This window comes from Tachysurus fulvidraco, chromosome 18, assembly GCF_022655615.1.
Source record: "Tachysurus fulvidraco isolate hzauxx_2018 chromosome 18, HZAU_PFXX_2.0, whole genome shotgun sequence".
Lineage (NCBI taxonomy): Eukaryota > Metazoa > Chordata > Actinopteri > Siluriformes > Bagridae > Tachysurus > Tachysurus fulvidraco.
Window position 1 is genome coordinate 13,114,263 of NC_062535.1, and position 23,115 is coordinate 13,137,377.

Genomic DNA, 23,115 nt, shown 5'->3' on the forward strand with positions numbered 1-23,115 from the left:
TGGAGATGAAAAAGGCAGCTCTCGACTCTCGATTTTGGGGGTTCAAATGCCAACATTTTTTTGTAGCTTCAGTGCTGAGAGACAAATATTGATTGACATGTAACCTGGAATCTCCTTTGAAACCGAACCAAATCGTTTTTATCTCTGCTGTATGATATGTCATTTTGGGTAAATTGAATGTGTCATGGCTTATTGTGGTTCTTTCATTGGCAGTTGATAAAGTTACAGTACATGCAGCTTTACATGTGTGCTTCTTTTTAACGGACTGCCATCCTAAAGTAACACTGAAGGACCTGGTTATTATTTCTCCTGGAGAAACAGAGTAGTTACTTAATAATCAAGCTTAATATTAATAACTAACTGTGTTTAGTTTTAATACAGATGTTCTCTTGAAAAATATATTTCAAGAAAAAGAATCTTTACGCCTTTTGTAATGTTTCATGATGTAATCGTGCACATGTAATCTCTTCTGAGGAAGAACCAGAACATTTTACTGTAAAATCTTAATTAGGTTAAAATATAATAAAATAAGCTCAAAAATAAAGCACAGGATTGAGGAGCCCTTGAACATGTTTTCTGTTTTAAAAAGTTTTCTTGAAAAGTTACGACACAAATCAAGATATTAGAGAGAGTTAGAGGGAGGGTGTGTGTGTGTGTGTGTGTGTGTGTGTGTGTGTGTGTGTGTGTGTGTGTGTGTGTGTGTGTGTGTGTGTGTGTGTGTGTGTATGTGCTTGCATGCCGGCACGCAAAAACAAAGTGAGAAAGCAGAAAAGGAGTTGGCTGGGCAGCGTTTCAGAGAAAGTCATGTCTTCAGAGAGAGAGCGGAGAATGTGGTGTTGAGTGTGGTACTGTTTGCTTAGTCCCCATCAAAGCCAGGTCTAATTATTTTACCATGCACAGGTTCAGCTAGTGCTGAGTGCTGGGGCTTCTGCCTTTACAACTTTAACCTCACGCTGGTCTCATGGTCCTGTGGCTCTTTCCCAGCGATTGCTCATAAGTGTACTATGTACAGTCACTAGTATTGATGGTTCTATTTGATAGTTGAAGGATCTCCTAAAAGACATTAAATTTTTGTCATTTTCATAAAATCAGTATCTTACACTGAAGATAAAAAATTGTATTCATTTGTTAATTCTTCATTAATCACTTTATTCTGATCAGGGCTGTGGTGGATTAGGAATACTCTTAGGAATGCTGGATGAGATCACAATCTCCTGCTTCGAGTGTGATATCTTGGACTAGGACCTACCATCATATTCAGACACTCTGACACCTTGATCAGCAAACCACCCTGCACTGCCTGATCTCCTATGGTGGGTCTGTCTTGCTGCAGCTGTAAAAGTGGCTGTAAAAAAATCAGCCATTGCATAATGGAAACAGGACTTTGTTCATGCCTAGGTGACCTGGGGAACCAATTACTCCTACAATATGTACATGTGTGCGTGTGTGTGTGGGTGAGAGGTTAAATGGGATCGTGCCTTTTGCTGTGACCCTTATCTTGAAGGAAGACCACCATGAGAAACCTATAAGACCACCAAATGACATATTAATGAGAACGGGACATAATTAATGACCCTGTCCTCATCCAATCGTCATGACGTCTCACTGAACGGTTCACTGAGTAGAAAAATTATGTTAATCGTATGCAGTGGTTCTTAGAGTCAACAGATATTAGCTCAAGGAAACACTTAAATACTTTAATACTTAAAAAGTGGTGATGTGTTTGACAGCTTTCTGTAACACCATCATCAAAGCATACATTGAAGGAAGATAATTTTTGAAGAATGATGTTCATTGCTTTGGTTCTTGTAGAATTTATGCCAAGATGTATTAGACCTATTCTGGTGGCTTGTTGTATCCCATCACCTTACTAACATACTTTATGTTCACGTTTCCTTCTGTATAAATTTCACTATAGTAAACAAACTCAATATGAAATTCATATGATTTAAACCATTTCTTTTTCACATAGGTTCACTTACTACTGCTCCAGAAACAGAAAAAGATGTTACTGTACCTTTGAAACACCAGCTTTCTCAGGAAGCTTTGTGTTCTATGCTGGAAATGTGCTACATCTGCCTTATTACCACAGCTACCGTTTATGAATTATACTGCAGCTACTCGCTGTAAAAGTTTCTAAAAGGTTTTATTTCACTAAATTGAGCAGTAAATCATTATAGAGTGAATGATTGCAATACCATTAATATGTATGCTGAATACATTTGATTGTCTGGTTCAGGGAGATGTCTGGAATGCTTTTAGGGATGTTCTGTTGGACATATTAGAATGTGAGACTCAGAAGATCAGTGCATTCCAGGAGCATTTCTGTCCCTCTTCAGATGTCCATCATCCCCATTATCTGTACACACACACACACACACACACACACACATGTACACATGCACGCAGACACATACATGCACACACACTGTCATTCAGCAAGAACAGTTTGGGACTGTCGATGTGTTAATCACAAAAGAATGTGCACACAGAGATAGTACTCAGTGTACCATTGTAGTTTTGACATAGCTGACATGACAGGAAGCTGTATTCCTGTGCAGATATTTCATGAAAACATAATGTAAAACTTAAGGTTTATCAAAACAATAAATGGGAACAAGGCCAGAAACAAAATAGAAATACAAATGAAGAACACATGGTCAAGAGAAATCTAAAATTAGGAGTCACAATACTACTCCTAAGGAGATTACTTGAGATGAGCTTCAGGTGTCTGTGATTAGTTTGATGCTGGCTAGAATTTGGCTGAGGGAGACCTCTGGAGGGTGGGAGGTATATTGCAGTGATTTCTGTCCCTTACTGATCACATACACTTTGAATATGTGAAATCTGTCAAACAATTAAACCCCCAGCAGGCTCTGTCTTCTCATTCAAGGTTTAACCACATGTAAAGTAACATAAAATCACATGATCTCTCAAGGGCTCAGGAAGAACTTGTGAACCACACCAAAAACAAACTCCTTCCACCAACCTGCAACATATCACACATCACCAGAGCTAAGAGTGAGAGCAAACTGTCATACAGTCAAATTAATTATTCATAGACCTTCTTCTTCTTCTTCTTCTTCTTCTTCTTCTTCTTCTTCTTCTTCTTCTTCTTCTTCTTCTTCTACTACTACTACTACTACTACTACTACTACTACTACTACTACTTTCATCTTTTCCCGTTAGGGTTCACTGCAGTGAATCATCAGTTTCCACCTAACACTATACTCAGCATTCTCTACTCTCGCACCAATTATCTTTATTTCCTCATTTAACACATCCACAAATCTCCTCTTTGTCCTTGCTCTTGACCTCTTACCTGGCAGCTCCATCTCCAACATCCTTCTACCAATATAACCATCTCCAAACCATCTCAATCTAGCCACTCTGACCTTGTCCCCAAAACAACCAACCTGTGCTGTTCCCCTGATGTGCTCGTTTCTTATCCTATCCTTCCTCATCACTCCTAAAGTGAGCCTCAACATCTTCATCTCTGCTACAGTACCTCGTGTCTTTGCCTCATGTCTTTTCCTCACTGCTACAGTCTTGAATCCATACAGCATACTGTAGCTGCTCTCACTACTGACTTGTACACCTCCAAGACAGAATTGTTTTGAATCACAGATCTGAGGAAGTACACAGAAATGTTTCAAGGGTCCTGTTGAACACAGTGGCTCACATCATTTTAAAGGTTAAAAAGCTGTCAACATCAAGACAAGCTTCATAGAGCTGGCCACTTAGCCAAACTAAACAAACTGACAAGAAGGACCACGGGGGTGAACAAGAACATGATGGAACATGATGGAACATGACAAAAGACAAACATCTCTGCACCACTCCACCAATCAGGCAGATCTTTTAGACTGCTCATTGACTGGCCAATTCCATTATTGAAATGAAGCATGGTGGTGGTAGGACCATGCTGTGGGGACTTTTTAACAGCAGAGATATTGAGGCATTTTAGGATCTTCTGCTTAGTGTAGTGTAGGTATATGAGGGTGTATTTCTATTTCTACTTCTTATTACTCAAGCAAAATTAAGTTTGGGTCATTCACAAAAAAATACTTATGAAAAGTGAGATAAAAATAGTTCTCAGTCATGTTGAACCCCACTGTAGTGGTGAGATTTCTGGAACTATTGGAAGCTTTACAAAATATTCCAAAAATGATGATTTGTACAGTGTCGATAGCAGCAGGCCAGGTTTCTGTGGCATGCTGTGTGGGTGCTGAAAGCACCTCAGTGGTATATGCCAGTGCTCTCTCACATGTTCAGGCTGTGTTTTTGACAATGGGTGTATGTGTGCCTTTCAGGGGAAGGGGCTGATGCATTTGATATGGGACTCAATGGATGCATGACAGGATCTGTCAGTCGTGTGAGCATGCATGTTATGTGTACTGAGTAGACTTAGTAAAGGGTTTTTTTCAGCAAAGACATGTTATCTGGAAGCCTGAACACCCATATACTACTACTGACAAACCACTGGTGGGAAGGAACAGTGATATTAATTCTGTTTTAATATCAGAACAGGTTAAAAAATGTTATGCACTCATGTTTTGTATTCAGAGGTGGCTCATTTGCTCAAATCATGCTGTAAATACGGATGCTTTACAATTAAGCAGATTTTTGACAGACTTGCTTACCAGAAATAACATTTTGAATATTATTTACTAGAAAGATGACAGGTTTTACACTTGATACTGGACAAATACAGATTTATCTCTGTGCTTTCATGAAGAGAGAGAGAGAGAGAGAGAGAGAGAGAGAGAGAGAGAGAGAGAGAGAGAGAGAGAGAGAGAGAGAGAGAGAGAGAGAGAGAGAGAGAGGGGGAGAGATTTCCATGGATGTATAATTTGCTGTACTTTGTTCCAAGAATGCTCATCTGTCTCCCTCCATCTCTAACATTACTACTTCTATCTAAGCATATGTAGACTTTTATTTTCTAATTGTGCTTGAAATTGATTTAATTAAAATGTGCTTATGTTGGGAATGGGAATTTATTGATACTTGAGCTCCAAAACATTAAGAAGTTGTTATTAGGACATTATCAAGAACTGACAGTGGTTAATTATCAAGAACAAGATATTGGGTGAGTGTTACTGTCACTGCCCTGGGGTTATCTACTGACATTTTTTCTTGCATACTAATGTTGTTACAGGTTACATGACAACCAACTTTTTTTAACCCTGTTTAAACGAATGACAACCGACGTTACATTTATAATTATATTTAATATGCATTAATACAATACATTTCAAGCTTTACAGTAACAGTGGATGCATGTACAGTAATGTCATACATTTTACTAATACACAGTTTCAGTCACATTTCATTCCATGTATCATTTTCAATCAAGTATTTTGAAATATCTTCAATTCTCACAGCATTTCATTCTAATAATAATGACACTACTAACATTGTCCATTTACAGCATTTCTGACTGTCTAGAGTGAGAAAAATAAATTCTCATGCTACATACCGTATAGCATCAACTCATTATATAATACATTAATATGTCTACTGTTTTCTGTAAATAAAACAAAATATTTTCTAGAATTATTAAGGTAACACGTTATGTTAAGTTTCCCTTAACTGATATTAGTTATCACGTCATTTTCCTGGAATAAACTTGTTTTTAGTCATGGATTGAGTCAATTTTGTAAGTGCAGGTGTATTTAGTTGACATATAAACCAATTCCAGTTAATTCATGTATTACAACACTTAAGAATTTTGACATTCGTTCTTGCTAACTAAAGCCGTATGTACTGTAACTCTAGTTGAGGGAATCTTACTGTAAATCATCACTGTTAAAAACTTATCATTGGATCTTATCATCACTTCATCTTGAAAGTGGTGCCAGTGGGATTTAGCCTCTAAATAAACAGAGCGACCTTGGTCCTTTAGTCTGTGAAAAATTGTGAGATAATAAATTCAATAAAGTTCTTTTTAAAAGCAAGCAGCAAAACCTGACCTTTAATGTGTTTCATAGTTTTTTATTAATATAAATATCTGTTCCTCCAACATAGTCTCCTGCACTTTAGTGTTAAATAGGCTGCAAATTGCAGGCCTGTGAGGGAGTTATTGAATATGAACCACTACCTGAGAAGATTTAAGTCTTGGACAGCAAAGGTTAATGTTCAGCTAATCCAGAGCACCATATTTGTGAAAATGTTCCTGAAACTATATTTAGATATTACGATATTACAGATATTATTCAACATGCCTGGTTTAAACAGAAACTGAGCATTTTCTTATTTATTTTGTTTGATTAGGAAACCTTATATTTCAGTGAACTGACATTAAAAGGGGTCAGATAATCATTGTATTGTCTCATCTATACAGGTAAAACTATTTTAGATGCCTTTTGGGGGGTTGTTGAGAAATATATGGTATATTGTAGCGTGATGGGTCTGACAGGATCTGTTTAGTTCACTTTATTTCACAGAGAAATTGAGAATGTGTGGATTGTTCAGCACCAAAAGTCACATTAGGAAAATATAACAAAACTCTGTTTTTCATATCAGTCCATCCAGTCGTCATCACTCCACGTGTAAATATCCTCTTTCCCCTTTTTCTCCATTGCTCCGTATCTGTTCTTCATCCTGAGGCCAAGATTGTCAGTGATGGGCAGCTGTTCACCCTCAAGCTCACAGTTGTTCCTAGTAGTGAACATCTGGCTGATTTCCACAAACGTCTTGTTCTTTGTTTCAGGGATGACAAAGTAGACATAGGCTGCCACACCCACACAAATGCCGAAGAACACCAGGTAGCTGAAAGCTCCCGCTGACATCTGGAAAGGGGATTTGATATATGTATACAGCAGATTTTTAAGTAATCTTGCATTATGAGGATTTGTCTCAGAGAATTGTCAAACAGAACCGTAGGTCTCAATTTATGTCTGACTTACATTAACCTCCATTAAACTTTAAGATATGCAGTAACCAAGCAGAAATACATTATGCATCAGAGGGACAAACGTACCTGCAGGAATGGGAAGACAAATCCGACAGTGAAGTTAGATAACCAGTTGAGCGCTCCCCCAACAATGTAAGCTGCGGGTCGGTGTGACTGCTTAAACAGCTCACCTGTCATGAGGAAGGGTACTCCAGCTGTGCACAAACCAACATCTGTTACTACAATGTACTACAGATGTTATCGGTTCCTTCATTTAACACCAGAGGGTAGCATTAAGTCATTTATGGTGTATGGTAAGCTTGGTCTACAAAAATGCTAAAGCTACTGATATGAAGGGTTAGGGGTTAGAGCCTAACCTTAACCCGGTGTCCATTGGAACGAGGCATTTAAAATTATGGGACAGAATTTCTTTTGCAGCAAAATCAAATCGATCTATCTAAGCCAGAGTCTGCTTAAAATTAGCATCAATATACAAACATACAATACAACTTACTTTCACAGGTGACCTTGTGATTAATTTTAATACGATGTGTCCATGAATTAAAATAGGCACTATTTTCTGGTAGTGCAAATAAATGTATGTTCAGGGATTTTATTAAACAAAACACAAACAAAAATGTCAAAAGAAAAACCATAAGTTGAAAGAAATGAGAGCTTTTGTACAACTGAAGCTACAGACTACCAAAAAAAGGGACATTAATCAAGTGGAAAGACAAAACAAGTGAGAGTGATCAAGACAGCTGTAGACTATAAAGATGATGGGAGTTGAAAATCAACTCAAATGAACCTGCCAACATAATTTTTAACCATGCCTTATTAATAAAACCACCATGTCACGTTAGTGGCTTCATAACTTTTAATGTTTGCACCACATGATGTAAGCAGTGGGAAAAATTGCTTTCTTTAAACACAAGACTACACTGTAACATCAGTATTATTACCATTTGGCCATAGATGCAGAGTGGGAAGATGCCAAAACCAGGAAATTTTATAGGAAATAACACCTTCTGATTGATTGTCTTACCAGGCCCAATACAGAATCCTGCAATGATGCCCACCACACAGATCACACTGACATAGTGCATAAAGGGTATGCGAGCCTGGTTAAAAAAAGACAAAATAAACACAAAAATAAAGACCAAAATAAACAACCATCATCTAATGTCCCTGCAGGCATTTCTTAAGGTCCTTTCTTAGACACATTTCTAAATGACTGAGGTAAGTCCGCTACCTGAAGAACAAGAGAAATTGTGATGCCTGCACAGCACATGCCCATAAAGCTGAATCCACCAATTAATAGAGGCCTGCGACCTACTCGTTCGATAGTAAAACACTGCAGAGAAATCAGAAAGAGCAGATCAAAATAAGCAAGTAGCTTCCTGCCAATCTTCCTCTTATAATGCATAGCTGTCTGTGATCAAACACGAAATGAGAATAAGTAGTCAAAAGGCTTCTGTCTAGAGAGGAGAAGATAAAGGATGGGAAGGAGTGGAGCTGACCAGGATTGGATAGAATGTTACTTAGATTCTCCTTAAACAGTGTGCCAAATTTTTTACCAAATTCTCTGAGTCTAGATCTTATTAATGCTTCTCAGACTTGAAAGAGAAGAAAAGAGTAAGTGTGAGAGTGTTTTCTTACCCCGATAAGTCCAGCAATAACCTCAATGGCACCTGTGCCCACTGTTGTGTACTGAACCTGTGAGACAGAGATTCCCGCATTCTCGAAGATGGAGTTTGTATAAAACCAAATCTGAAAAACAGATTTCAAAAAGTTAAATGCTTAATTAAAGAGTCATTCTTTGGATTCAACATTAACGAAGTGCATAAAAATAAAAGGCTTTTTAAAGACTATAAAATTAAAAAATAAAATTTTAAAGACTCTGGGACCAATCAGAAGACAGCTTATGGCATATAGATGGAGAAGTTATATAAAATGTAGAAAGGTTAAAAGTAGATTAGGAATGAGCGAGTGATACAAGCATATTACTGTAAATTGAATTTTTATACTTCATATTATGTAACTATTCATTAAGCATATTAAAGATAACTAAAGCACAAAGTCTGACTAACCGCATCAATGCCAGACAGCTGCATTCCCATGTTGATGACCAAGACTGATATGACCTGCCAGCGAACGGATCTGTCTCTTAGCAGCTCGTACACCGAGACGGTCCTCACTGAAGAGAGTGAGCGCTGCTCCTTCTGCATCTCCTCCACCTCTGCCTGGATATTAGTTTTTGCTCTATAGCACCTCAGAGCTACCAATGACATCAGCACACAATTGAATAACAAAAAAGGATTTTAGCAAACCCAAATGTTCAAAAACATCCCTGGATAATGTGGAAAAAAAGTGTGTATATATTTAGCAATTTAAATAAGTATATTAAGATAAACCTAATGATATATAACTGATCCAGAAATTGTATATACTATACTACACTATACCATACTATACTATACTATTCTATAGTACATATTTACATTTACGGCATTTAGCAGACATATTCTACATATTCTTTAGTACTATACTATAGTACTATACTATACTATACTATACTACACTACACTACACTACACTATACTATACTATACTATACTATACTATACTATACTATACTATACTATACTATACTATACTATAAGGGATGGCTCTTAAAAACTAGAATAAATATCATCTCCTTCATGCACCAAATTGTTAGTTTTGTCCAGCCTATACCATATTTACATGCTTAAACAAAGGACAAATGGAAATGTGTTCTGCATTATTGGCATTCTGCTTGCACATACAGTATGCACATTAAAAACCTGCATTGTACCAAACTTACATTTTCTCACAATTTGACACTAAAATACTGGGAAACATATTCTAGCTGTTCTGGCATGCTAGCATACTTTATTACTAGCATACTACCCTACCATATAAGAATACTTTCCTTGATGCATACATACTTATACACACACTTGCCTTACAGCCCACTAACACACATGCATGTTGATACACAAAAAAATTAGCATAACAATACACTAGAATTCTTGCATCCTTGCACATTATAATAAATCTTGAAAGCTACAGACTTCAAATATTTGCATGAAACCAAGTAGTCTTCTTTACTAGCATACTGCATTGTGGTAAGCTAACCTGCCCCACAAGGGGACAGTCTGCTCTGCCTTGTGCCATTGCTAGAGGGAGGCAAAGAGCAACTACCAACATTAGTAGATAAACATCTCCCACCAGAGGGCACCAGAAAGGAAATAAGCAAGTGAGTTGTTTTTTGAAGTACAAGAGCAGCCTTATTTCTACACATAAAGAATAGGACAAAGGAATCCAGGACATAACTAAATCACCAGACAACCATGTAACAAAACAATATCTGCCAGGAAGTCTTAGAAATTATATTAGCATAGCTATTCTTTTGTACATTTGCAGATATGCATATTAGGAAACACTTGCATTGAGTGGACTCTTCTTCAGCAAAGGTGTTTCAGGGCATTGCCAGAAAACTCTTATCAAGTATTATATTGTGAATAAATAGTAAAATTACCATTGAGAGTTGCATGAATGTTGTGTTTCTCAATCAGTAAGTAACGAGGACTCTCAGGAAACCACGGCAATAGCATTAACTGCACAAATGTTGGGACTACAACTAGAGAGAGGAAAAGAGGCCAGTGCTCTTCCTATGGAGAAAAAACATGACATTTTTGTGTATAGCAGAAAACAGATTGTGACATTAATAGGATGAGTATTCTGTATGTAGAGCATTTCAACAAATGAAGAACACGGCTTGACATGTTGTTTTTAAAATGTTGTGATTATTGTTAAAATACCATAAGAAATTACTGAATTGTATGCAAAGGAGAGATTTATCTCTACCTCTCTAGGTAGACTACAATGTAGGAAAAGGATACAATGTTGGTTACTCTGTTGGAAACCTTTCTATGCATAATTGTGTTTGGTTCTCTTTTTAATTAGAGCACTAATTTGAACCACTATTGAAATCAACAATCATGCTAGCATACTTGCACACCACAATCATAGAAAAACATACTTATGAGCTGGCTGGCATACTAGCATATATGCATGCTAACATGGCAGCATATAACAGTATTAAACATACTAGCATATCACCATCAAACAAGCATACTTACACATTAGCATACTATCCTACAACCAACCAAACTCTAAGAAGCCCCTTTTCTAAGCATCTATTCTGTTTAATCAGATTTCAGTGCTATTCTCAGTAATCTTACTTCACCTTTCCCAGAACTTCATGAAGTCCCAGAACTTGAGCAATGAAAACTCCAATACAGATGAATATGCTAGGGACAAGGCCCAGGAAACCGCGTAGGTTCTTTGGAGCGATTTCTCCCAGAAACATGGGCACTACACTAAGAGAAATCCCTGCTCAAATAGAAAAGGAGAGGAAATTAGTTTCAAACATAGTGAATGTATCACAAATCTTTATTTCCATTAGACCAAATATTGTCAACTGGTCAGAAGAGAAACAAGTGGTTTACAGTGTTTGTGTGTGTGTGTGTGTATATATATATATATATATATATATATATATATATATATATATATATATATATATATATATATATATATATATATTCAAAAGTATGACAATTAAGAAGCAGCACTAATAGTATGTGTACTAACATCATATTTGCATATTTAAATGCTAAAATAATGTTATACTATCTATTAAATGTCAAGTAGCATAGTAAATTTGTGTGCTAAATTGCTGCACAATATTTATTTGGCACATTAGCATGCTTACCTTCTTCGACACTGGTAATACTAGCATCTGCATATTTGCATTGTTAGATATGTACAGACATACTGTACACTGGAACATGTGCTGTAGCATGTTATTATGCCTATGTGCTTGCATACTTACAAACATGTATCCTAGCATATTTTCATACTTACATACATACTATCCAACTAGCATATGCACTACTATACTACATAATTGCACATTAACATACAGTACATGGCAAAGGTATGAGGACACCTAACCAGTGTCCAACCAGTGGGGCAGTGGTGGCTCAAGAAGTTAAGGCACTGGCATGTTGATTGGAAGACTAGATTCAAGCCCCAGCACTGCCAAACTGCCACTGTTTGTCCCTTGAGCAGGGGCCCTTAACCATTCCTGCTCCAGGGGTGCTGTATCATGGCTAACCCTGTGCTCTAAAGTTGGGATATAAAAAGAAAGAATTTCACTGTGTTGTAATGTATGTGTGACAAAATAAAGGCTTCTTCTAATAACCATAGCACCCATATACAGTATGAGAACTCAAAACCTAGCATGACAATGCCCCTGTGCACAAGTGTACAAGGGTTGGAAATGAAAAACTTGAGCCCTGACTCTGACTCAACCCCACTGAACAGTTTTCACTGTTCAGTGGGGTTGAGTCAGAGTCAGGGCTCAACCACAATGACTGTATTTCAGAATTCCTCACAGAACATCAGTGAATGATCACAAATCCCCATATCCACTTGGAAAGCCTTCCCAGTAGAGTGGAGCTTATTATAACAGCAAAGAGGGAATAAATGTGCAATGAGATGTTAAACAAACACTTGGGTCTGATGGGCAGGTGTCCACAAACCTTTGGCCATATACAGTACTATACTAGCATGCCTGCAGACCTGCACACCATCAGCTCTATCACCATCAAGCCTGTATGCTTTCACACTTACAAACTATTGCACAGTATAATACATAAACACTAGGACACTAGCATACAAACAGTACTGTATAACTTCACAAATGCTGTAGAAATTCTTTGTACTTGCATACTTGGCCACTACAATACTACAACACAACATCAGTGTACCCGAATGTATTCCTGTGATGAAGCGACCGATGATGATCATCTCAGGAACGCCAACATGCCTGCTTAAGCCCATGAGTCCACCAGCTACAAACACTAGTACTGTACTTTTTACCAGTGTCCCTCTTCTACACAAAAACAAGAACTATTAGAACTATGTTGAACTATAGATTCAACACTCATATTGATGATTTCTTGAATTATAAAACATTGTGGCTTGGTGCAGTACCTTCCAAATTTGGTGACTAGCATTCCCACAGTGAAGGAGCCTACCAATCCACCAATGGCGAAAATGGACACGGTAATGGAATAAAGCACTGTTATGCTGTCATTGCTCAGGCCGCTCCCATTACGCCTCACTGCAGTGCGGTTATAAAAGTCCTTTATGTACTGGAAAGATGTGCAAACAGGACATCAGGTAATATAAGCAGTTATTTAATTATTATTTTTTGACTCTTTCATGTATGTCTTTTCACTTTCACATGACTCTTACACATATACTATAGTGCATTATGAATATGGATTTACAGTGGTGTGAAAAAGTGTTTACCCCCTTCCTGATTTTGCCCACTTGTCACACTTTATGTTTCAGATCATCAAACAAATTTAAATATTAGTCAAAGATAACACAATTAAACACAACATGCAGTTTTTAAATGAAGGTTTTTATTATTATGGGAAAACTAAATCCAAACCCACTTCTCTGAAGTACAACAGAAAAGAGTTTGAAAGCAGCCACACAGAGGAAATGCATTAGATACATGTGCTACCCGTCACCCTCCCTGATTTCTAGCAGACATGTGATCTACAGGAGGCAAAGCTAGTGAGCTCCTACAAGTTAAATATATAAAAAAAAGTTATTATGGTCTATCAAGAGATATTACATTAGAAAAAGACAGTACACTATCTGCTTCTAATAATCAAAGACAGTTAAAGAGATCATAGGGATATATTTGAATAATTGATCATTAGCTTGCTCTTTTATCCTTATGGCACAAAATATAAAGCTCCCTGTAAAGACAATAAACCAACGGACATCAGAACTATCTCAAATCTCAAACACTCCAAGCAGTCTCAGTCTCAGTCTCAGTCTCAGTCTCAGTCTCAGTCTCTCTCTCTCTCTCTCTCTCTCTCTCTCTCTCTCTCTCTCTCTCTCTCTCTCTCTCTCTCTCTCTCTCTCTCTCTCTCTCTCTCTCTCTCTCTCTCTCTCTCTCTAGTAGCAACACAACATAATTTGAGGGAAATCATTTCAACCCGAATTATTCCTACACCTTAAATTGTTCCTGCCTTAATTAAATGATGATTAGAACAAAAAAAATAAAAAATATAACACTGTTCTCCTACAATTCAGACTCATCCAGTACACTGTAGATATCATGATTTTAATCTGTTACTCACCTGAGCAGGAGAATTGACTACAGCTAAGTTATAGCCATAGAGCATGGAGCTGCCAAAAGACGAAAGCAATGCTGCTGCTAGCAGGGTCGAAGTTAAATGCTGTAGAAACAAGACATAAACTGAATAAAATCCCTATGATAAAAATCACTTGGAACACAAGTTAGTGTATACCACTGACATCCAAACAACATTGATTATGTGGTGCTTTTATTTGCCTGGTGACTTCTTCAAAAGGCTTCAAATGAACAAGTTTCCAATTCTGCTAAAAGCACAACGTTATGAAGGGGCTGTAATGACAGTTTATTAGGTATAAAAATAGTATTTTAAGCTATGGTTAAATTTAAGGGTATAGATAAAAACATATATATTCATTCACAGTTTAACATATAGAATGTTATAGATAAATATATTCATTATATATTTTATATACATAATATAATATAGAATAATTTGAATTAAAGTGGTCACTTCATGGTGTATGTCACATGTTTGCTGCAAGCGATGGATTACATTCGGACAGTAATCCATCTAGCTGGGCACATGACTGCATTAGGAAAAGCATGAGCTGTAGTCATGACTTGTGAGAGTGTGCTGCCAGAAGTCTTGGAACAGACTCAGTCTTTGATTCAATCTTCAATCTCTCTAAAGTCCTGCCAGCTTCAGGAGCACTAGCTTTTATTTTTGTAAGGAACACTAACAGGGTTTATGGTTAAAAAATAAAAAAAAGGAACATGCATGTGGAAATGGCTGGGAGGTGTATCATCGGTAGCACAAAAATTCAGCACGAGTGTGAAAAAAGGCACGTGACTACAAAGTCTAAAGAAAGCGTTTGTTGGTTTTCTCACAAATAGGTTTCCTGCTTTACTCTGATGCATTGAAACATTGAACAGAATGCTTTTGTCAGACTTCTAAGCGCATAAAGGAAATCAACATAAATACTCAGTGATATTATTTCTTTGGCTTTACTACAGTATGTGTATACACATATGATCAATAATAGATAGGCTGATAGATCCATAAACAAACCAACACAATCATACTGAGTGACTCACCCCTCGAATTGCTCCTCTTGGCTCGTTTAAACCTTCTTCCGCCATTCAGCAAAGCATGTGCAAAATTTCCAAGCAGAGTAAAAGTACAAGACTGCTTTTTGGAGCTGTCTCTAAAGCTTTCAGGCTCAGAGGGAGACGACCAGGTTGTGTACAGCACCTCCTCCTTCTCCTTTACCTCTCATGACTGACTCGTGCATCATCTCATCAAAAGCGTTCAGTTTACCACATGCACTTACACTCAGCTGTCTACCGACTGGCAGCTCCTGAGAATTCAGACTATTATTATCACACATGATGGTTAGAAATCCTACAAATTTTACATCAGAAAATCTGCAAACTTAACTGCAAACTAAAACATTCTTTATACAAAAGCTATATAGGGGTGATTCGGCACTGCATGTCTTTTAGTATATTTAGTATATTATATATTTAATATATTTAATATATTTATATTTAGTGTCTTTCTTAAGACTAGCATTTGACCTTTGACCCTAATTATCAGATGTTACCTAACACAGTGGAGTGAAACAAATCATGAGAAAAAGCACATGTCCCTGTCCTGAAGAATGTAAATATACAGATTTACCTCTAACTGTTTCATAGCACTGACAGTAGAGACTCCTTTTTATAGATGCTAAATAAACATCTCCAATCAGAAAACCTCATTGTTCATGTTATTATTCTGTGTATCTGGAAAATATGCTACACAAATCCTTGATAATGAGTGAATTTTTATCATCATCTACTTTGTTTTGCAGATGCCCCTACGGTCAGAGCTGCTGTTATAGCCACCTTCTAACCAAACAGATGTGAAATTTTAATAGTACTGTGCTCTAAGAATGAAATTTATTTGATGAATTAATTATAGGAAACACGTTCGCCTCACACCTCCAGGGTTGGGGGTTCGATCCCCGCCTTCGCCTTGTGTTTGTGGAGTTTGCATGTTCTCCCCGTACCTCAGGGGTTTCCTCCGGGTACTCCGGTTTCCTCCCCGGTCCAAAGACATGGTAGGTTGATTGGCATCTCTGGAAAATTGTCTGTAGTGTGTGATTGCGTCAGTGAAGGAGAGAGTGTGTGTGCCCTGCGATTGGTTGGCACTCCGTCCAGGGTGTAATCTGTCTTGATGCCCGACGACGCCTGAGATAGGCACAAGCTCCCAGTGACCCGAGGTAGTTTGGATAGGTGGTAGAAAATGAATGAATGAATGAATGAATGATACTGTTAGCATATGTTAAATTATCCAAAAACAAATTCTAGAGATTTCAACCTGGATTATGTCAAATACATGATGATACCATGTCTGAAATAAAAATGATCATTCAAAATGAAATAAAAAGTGATCATTCTGTTTCACAGCGTGTTGGCATTAACTCCTGCATGAACTCATAAGAATGAAAAAGTCTTAGCACAAGAACATCACATGTTCCTTTCCTTCTCCCTCTGTCTCAGTCTTGTGACTTTTTTATTTTTACAAATAACATGGTTAGGGATTAATTCATACCTGTATTGTGACTGTTATTCTAATATATGAAGACTTTCAGCTGTTCATGAAGTTAGTAGACAAGCAGACAAGCTTCTTTAAAAGCAGCAGTGGGATTCAGACACAAAATCAGATAACTTAGCCTTTCACAGGAAGGTCACTCTTTAAATGGGATTAGAATCAGTATGTAGTTTTTGAGAACCATCCTGACTTTCACACTCAACTCTATTCATTGTTTCTCTTTTGGATTTAGGTTGCTAAAAACTCACGTTTTCTTTCCTTTACTTTAAACAGTTAAAAATGTGTCTTGTGTTTATTATAGTACTAATAATTTAGTTATTTGCATACAATAAAGCAAGTTGTAAGGTACTATTGGGGCAATTCACTGCCAGTCCACCAGATGGGGTGTTTGCAGGTGGATTGCTAATCCTTGTTTAGTGTAATGTGTTCTTTCATGTGTTCAGTTACCTGTTCATAATTATACCTAACGGGGTTTAGTTTCAGAGTTTCTGGTTTGGTTGTAAGTTCATATGGGTGGCTTTTGGTTCTCTAATTTCCCCTACCTCCAAAAACATGCTGGTAGATGAACTCAAAATAATATTTAGGTCTGAATTGTGCTCCTTTGATCAAATTATTTGTTTATTTGCTCTCTCCCTTCTCATTTTATATATTATTATAATACATTTGAAGGAGAAGCCATAAATCTGTATTTACATGACAAATGATTACTATATATTTCCCCAGAAAATAAAGTAACAAACAAACAAATATGTCACATGCCTAGTAAGACTAAATGCAATCAATTCTCTGTATAATAACTGACTGGTTTGTTTTTCTGTACCTCCTTGAATGAAGACCTGAACACATGCTCTTACACAAGGCCCTTAACACTCAACTGCTCTGCTGTGTAAATGAGATAAATCTAAGCAGGATATTCGGTCTAAATATATTACGATACCGTCAAGAGAGAAAACACATAGCAATTATGTTTGGGCCACATGTGGGTATTATCTGGCACATATGGCCTAGATGTGGCGTGGCTGAACAGATATGGACCAAATTGTGGCCATATTTGTTTTGCCATAACTTTAAAATCGGCGAGAAATGCTCTCTTGGTTCACAACTCATGTTGAGGTATATGGCCCAGATAACAACGAACACATGAGAACCATATGTGGTTGAGATATGGCGCACAGTGAGAAACACCGACTTGTAGTAATCATTTGGCTTATACGTGGAAAAACACAGGAGTCCTGAAATCAAATGTGGCAGACATCCTCCGTCCCACACCTCAGGTTGCTATGCAGCTTCCCTCCTATTGGTGGAGTGAGACTACGGCGGGAATTTGACTGAGAAATGGGCAGCGGGTGGCATTTCTGCTTTCCTCACGACTGTGGGTAAGTGATTGGCACTTTATAGTCATATAATTGAAATATGCAGCATTATGTGTCAATATTGCATGTTATTAAGCGTTTAGTTATTAGTTTAATTGAGGAAGGGGTAAAATTAGCTACTATTTTCCTCAGTTTAACAATATAGTTTAATGTACGCTAGGGGTCCGCTGGTTTGCCATTTTAAATTCCAATGTTTTTGGCTATAAATCAACAGAATGTATACACAGTATTGTATGTCATGTGTAATATCATTGTGATTTCAGGCGACGCAGTCTGACGTCGGTGTTAATGTTCGTCAAGAAACCCTAATTTGTGTAACAATCATGTAACTAATCATAGTAATAATAATTACTAAGAATTACTATGTTACATTAATATGTGTGGATTATTGCATGTATCTTTTTATTTAAATCTGAAATAATATTCGATCAAGACTTTTCCCTTTTTAAAATGAAGTTGTAACGTTAGGCTATTGAGATAGTGTTGTCACGATACCAAAATTATGACCTTCGATACAATACCTGAAAATACCTTGTTAACATGACCTTATAATGAACTGCACTTCAAGAGCATATTAATATGTGTTAATGTTCATTTCAACATTTACTAATAAGTTACATTCAAATCAAATGTACTTGACATGAACAAACAATGATCTGCTGTATTTCTATTGACTAATGTTAGAAAAGATTACCAAATACAGTAAGAAATGTAGGCTATCACTCGTGGTTAGTTAATTTACTTTTGTTAACAAATTAAACCTTATTGTAAAGTGTTATCAATTGTAAATTAATAATAAAAAAATTCAACTTCACTTGACTGCTTGTTCATGCCTTGCAAAATAAATAATTACATGCCAGGTGGCTTAGTGGTCAGCATGTTCGCCTCACACCTCCAGGGTTGGGGTTCGATTCCCGCCTCCACCTTGTGTGTGAGGAGTTTGCATGTTCTCCCCGTGCCTTGGGGGTTTCCTCCGGGTACTCCGGTTTCCTCCCCGAGTCCAAAGACATGCATGGTAGGTTGATTGGCATCTCTGGAAAATTGTTCGTAGTGTGTGTGTGCCTGCGATGGGTTGGCACTCCGTCCAGGGTGTATCCTGCCTTGATGCCCGATGACGCCTGAGATAGGCACAGGCTCCCCGTGACCCAAGGTAGTTCGGATAAATGGTAGAAAATGAGTGAGTGAGTGAATTACATGCTAAAGTGTGATCGTGCAGAAATGTTTGCAACAATCACATGATCAATTATGTTAACATTCTCTAACCTTTCACAAATACGAAGCCCAACCTGTCATAACCTGTGGGTGCTATGACTGAATTCTTATTTCATGATTTGAGTAATTTAATAGTTGTTTTAAATAAAATTGTATGAGCACAATGTAGTTTATAGTTTATTTTGTCTTTGTTATTAAAATAAGCAAAGCTGCAAATAATAAGCAATATGACAATTACTATAATAAGAAAGATACAAATCAAATAAACAGTGCTTCACATTTTTCATACTTTTATGTTCCCACAAGTTAGTGTAGCCATGACGAAACCAAGTGAACTAAACCTCTCTCTTCACTGTATACGTTATATGATGTGCTTATAATTTATATAATTTTAACTAAAATTCTGCACTTGTATTAATATCAGAAATTATGCCTGATATCACTAATTAGCCTGCTTGCTTTTAACCCTGCTTCATTTTTTTTTTACAACAGATTTTGTTTTTTTCTTACAGATTTATACAGTGAGACTTTTCCCTTCAAATTATCATCATGGACATTGCAAGTAAATGTAAACCAAATAACCTTAGAAGGAGGGCTGTTGAAAGAGTAAATGAATTTTGGTGTAAAAAAAATAAATAGTCTAAGACTCTTTGAATGTTATTTATATTATATTAATATTTTTTCTTAATGTTTTCAACTGAATTCCACTTAAATTATTAAGTACAACTGAATAGCTGTAATTATTAATTCTTAAATGTGTTCATAAATGTTTACTCTTAAAGCTGTAATTATTTAAACACTTGTCGAAAGTAAATTGTTTTGAGTACATTTGTTGTTAAGTGTTTCATTTACCTTTGAATTAATAAGACTTTTGCATATACAGTATGGACCGTTAGATTTTAACACAACTCAACCATTCTAAAATAGCATACAAGGTTCACATTAAATTGTATTATTTGGCTCATGTTTGGTGGAGTTATGGCACTCCTTTTGTTCAGTTCTGGCAAAGAAGAGATGTGCCATATTTGGGCCACATAAAATTACATTTGGCTCATGCTTGGTGGACTTATGGCACTGCTTTCGTTCAGTTTTAGCAAAAGACATGTGGGCCATAATCTGGCCGGCAAACACAAACTAATCTGGGCCACAGCTCAGCTGTTTATCTGGCCCAAATCTGGAAAATTTGCTGACTGGGATTAAGTTTGATGATCTTATTTTGGCCAAGAAAATAAAGTTCAGGCAATGTAACAAAGCTTAATTTTATCACAATTTATTCAGTGAAAATAATCAGTACATTGATAAAATGACAACAATGCGTAATTACAAAACAAGAAAATCGCAAAACACACTATAATACATTTGGGCTTGAGGTAGCTATAATTAATCAATTTATATATACACTTTACAATAGTGCAGGCGGATCATTTTTTAGAAATGAATAATGACCGCCCTCTACTGGTGAAATGTGGTATTTACTTCAGTATTTAAGGAGGAACCGAAATAGGAGACTCAAATAATAAACTATGTACACTTCAAAATTGTATTTGGTGTTATTAAGAAGTTTTGTGTGGAAAACTGTTTGGCTTTAGAGACTCGCAGAGAGCAGGTGTTTAATCAGATTTTTTTTAATCATTGAAGACTTTTAACTAGACTTCTATCAGTCTGTGGTGGCCATTTTCCTTTTCTAGGCTGTGGTGTGCTGCTTGGGCCCCGCTGCAAAAGCGAGTGATGCTAACCGGCTAAATACAGTTCAGTCAGTGACTGTAAAATACATCCTTCATGTGTTGAGGTGTTTGAACTTTTTAGTTTTATAGTGAACTACATTGACACATTCATTCAACCTACTGTAAATAATCGCATCTGTTTATATATTGGGTACATTTTGCGTATCAGTGAATGAATATATTTTTGTGTACATTCTGTATATACACTATACTTTTGTACAGTGTAATTTTTGTATCTATTGTATCTACTGTAATTCTATATATTTTATCCTTTGTATTGTATGGTTATGTTCGGCTGCCACTTTCCTCAGGGGGAAATAATAAAGTACCTATCTATCCATTTAGATATTGCAAATGACTTGTATCACTGGCTGTATTTAAGAAAAAAAAAATCTATATAATAATAATATATAGTATGCATTTCTAATACCAATAAACAACAAACATCTCAAAAATGCTCTGTAGTTGCCGATTTAACAAATTACTGATTACTAAAAAGACAAATCATACCCATAAACTGTTGTTATTCTAATATAACTGAGCAGAATATACCAAAATGAATGTCATTGGTAACTGGGAAGATTTGAATCCTCAAAAATGTGGCCAGGACTGGAGACGCTGACGTTCAGATTAACATCATCCACCTATTAAAAAAAGAAAGAAAGCATCTCTTGACATTCCTGTTTGTTATAATGCGAATTTAAAACTTATTTAAATTATATATTTTAGAAATTGTAACTTGATTTTGCATTTACAGATTTCCCAAAATGTACAGTTTAAAGGCAGGATGCAGCTAAACATATAGGTGTTGGTTAATTACTGAGGTTATCAAGGCTAAACTATCTATTGAGTTCACGCTATTCTGGGATTTTGCTGATGAATTTTGGAACTGTTGAATACAGAGCCTACTACAGACTAGAGACTTTTTAGTTTTTTTTTACATGACTTACATTAATAATGGCAATGGTGTTCATGAAGATGTTTCCTTTAATAAAAATTGCAGTCACTGTGTCCAACGGTCTACGGTGCTTGAACGTGCAGTATTTCTGTCCATTCACCAGCACCTGAAAATATAAAGTGTGAGCTTATTTATAACAAATGCTTAAAGTCTTTAATCTCTTAATTCTTTTCTCCTTAGTACCTCACCTTATAGCATTCTGGGTTAATAACCATGATGATATCAAAAGCTGCATTTCGGACAAATGGGCCTGCTGGTAGCCACACTGCATTTTCCCATGTCTTATTCCTGTAGCTGTCAAGGACCACAGAGGACATGCGGGGGTTGAAGTGGAAAGCGATGTCATGAGGGTACTTCGGTCCATTCTGCAAATTTATTTCAAAACTGAAAAGAAATCATTTTAACATTTAATAGACTGTACCAGATTTAAATAATTTTTTTTTTATTTTTAATGAAACTGTCATGAAATTAAAATATACTCATCATACCGATCACAATGTGATGGAATTTTCCCTTGAAAGAACAAAGCCACACCAGGTCTCAAGCCTCCAGGGATTGATCCCAAATACGGTTCGCTCTGTTATGGTTAAGCATCATTTATGTTATAACAATGAATCTTTAAATGTGGTTATTTTATTAAAATGCAAAAACTTGCAATCTTTAAGTTTGTTCATTCATTTGGAAGATGACATGAAGATGTTACTCACAGGGTTGCAGACTGGACGTGGTATACCAGGCTGGATGTCAGAAAAAAGAAAGAACATATGAAGAATATTTGAAGGATATAAATAAAACCTGTTTTCTCCTCATTTGTGCTATAAAGTGCTATAAAGTTAACATTTGGGGAAAGCTGTCATAGCAAAAAACCTGCAAAATATTTGCTAATTGATTTGTGGATTTCTTTTTATATTAAATCTAAAATTTACCTGTAAATGTCAAATGTACATATTGATGAATATAGAATTATTTTTTTTGATTAATGTATATAATATGATTTAAGGATTCCTTTTGAACTGTTATTACTTACAAGACTGTTCATTATTTTACGCCTTAGGTTATAAATGAATTGAGGTACGAAGATGTTCTGTGGGGAAAAAAAATATGTACAACAAAAATGTATAAAAATACATGTCTACATATTGCT

At 36.4% G+C, this 23,115-nt stretch overlaps 2 protein-coding genes and 1 long non-coding RNA gene across 16 annotated transcripts in view; all 3 read right to left on the reverse strand.

The window, feature by feature from the left end:
• Nucleotides 1-2,127: 2,127 nt before the first annotated feature.
• On the reverse strand, nt 2,128-2,787 carry LOC125139331. Its single transcript, XR_007138383.1, has 2 exons — nt 2,712-2,787; nt 2,128-2,359 (listed from the first exon to the last, which is right to left on the reverse strand). It is a non-coding gene; the product is annotated as an uncharacterized LOC125139331 (long non-coding RNA).
• A 2,540-nt stretch (nt 2,788-5,327) lies between these two features.
• On the reverse strand, nt 5,328-15,339 carry slc2a15b (solute carrier family 2 member 15b). The gene is made up of 12 exons (XM_027179316.2): nt 15,204-15,339; nt 14,152-14,250; nt 12,983-13,143; nt 12,757-12,881; nt 11,169-11,314; nt 10,458-10,590; nt 8,986-9,173; nt 8,555-8,665; nt 8,148-8,249; nt 7,941-8,016; nt 6,983-7,110; nt 5,328-6,791 (listed from the first exon to the last, which is right to left on the reverse strand). The coding sequence occupies exons 1-12, from the start codon at nt 15,246-15,248 to the stop codon at nt 6,522-6,524; spliced, it is 1,584 nt and encodes a 527-aa protein (XP_027035117.1). The 5' UTR covers nt 15,249-15,339; the 3' UTR covers nt 5,328-6,521.
• A 5,204-nt stretch (nt 15,340-20,543) lies between these two features.
• LOC113663839 overlaps nt 20,544-23,115 on the reverse strand; it is a 260,165-nt gene continuing 257,593 nt past the window's right edge. For 12 of the 14 annotated variants that reach the window (XM_047803038.1, XM_047803043.1, XM_047803036.1 and 9 more), the window contains 6 exons: nt 22,999-23,055; nt 22,679-22,708; nt 22,451-22,548; nt 22,160-22,355; nt 21,964-22,077; nt 20,544-21,657 (listed from right to left, as the gene is read on the reverse strand). In XM_047803038.1, coding sequence (XP_047658994.1) covers nt 21,577-21,657; nt 21,964-22,077; nt 22,160-22,355; nt 22,451-22,548; nt 22,679-22,708; nt 22,999-23,055 — 576 coding nt within the window. In that variant the 3' untranslated portion in view covers nt 20,544-21,576. The remainder of the gene's footprint in view (nt 21,658-21,963; nt 22,078-22,159; nt 22,356-22,450; nt 22,549-22,678; nt 22,709-22,998; nt 23,056-23,115) is intronic. The other 2 variants (XM_047803042.1, XM_047803041.1) reach the window with 2 other exon arrangements.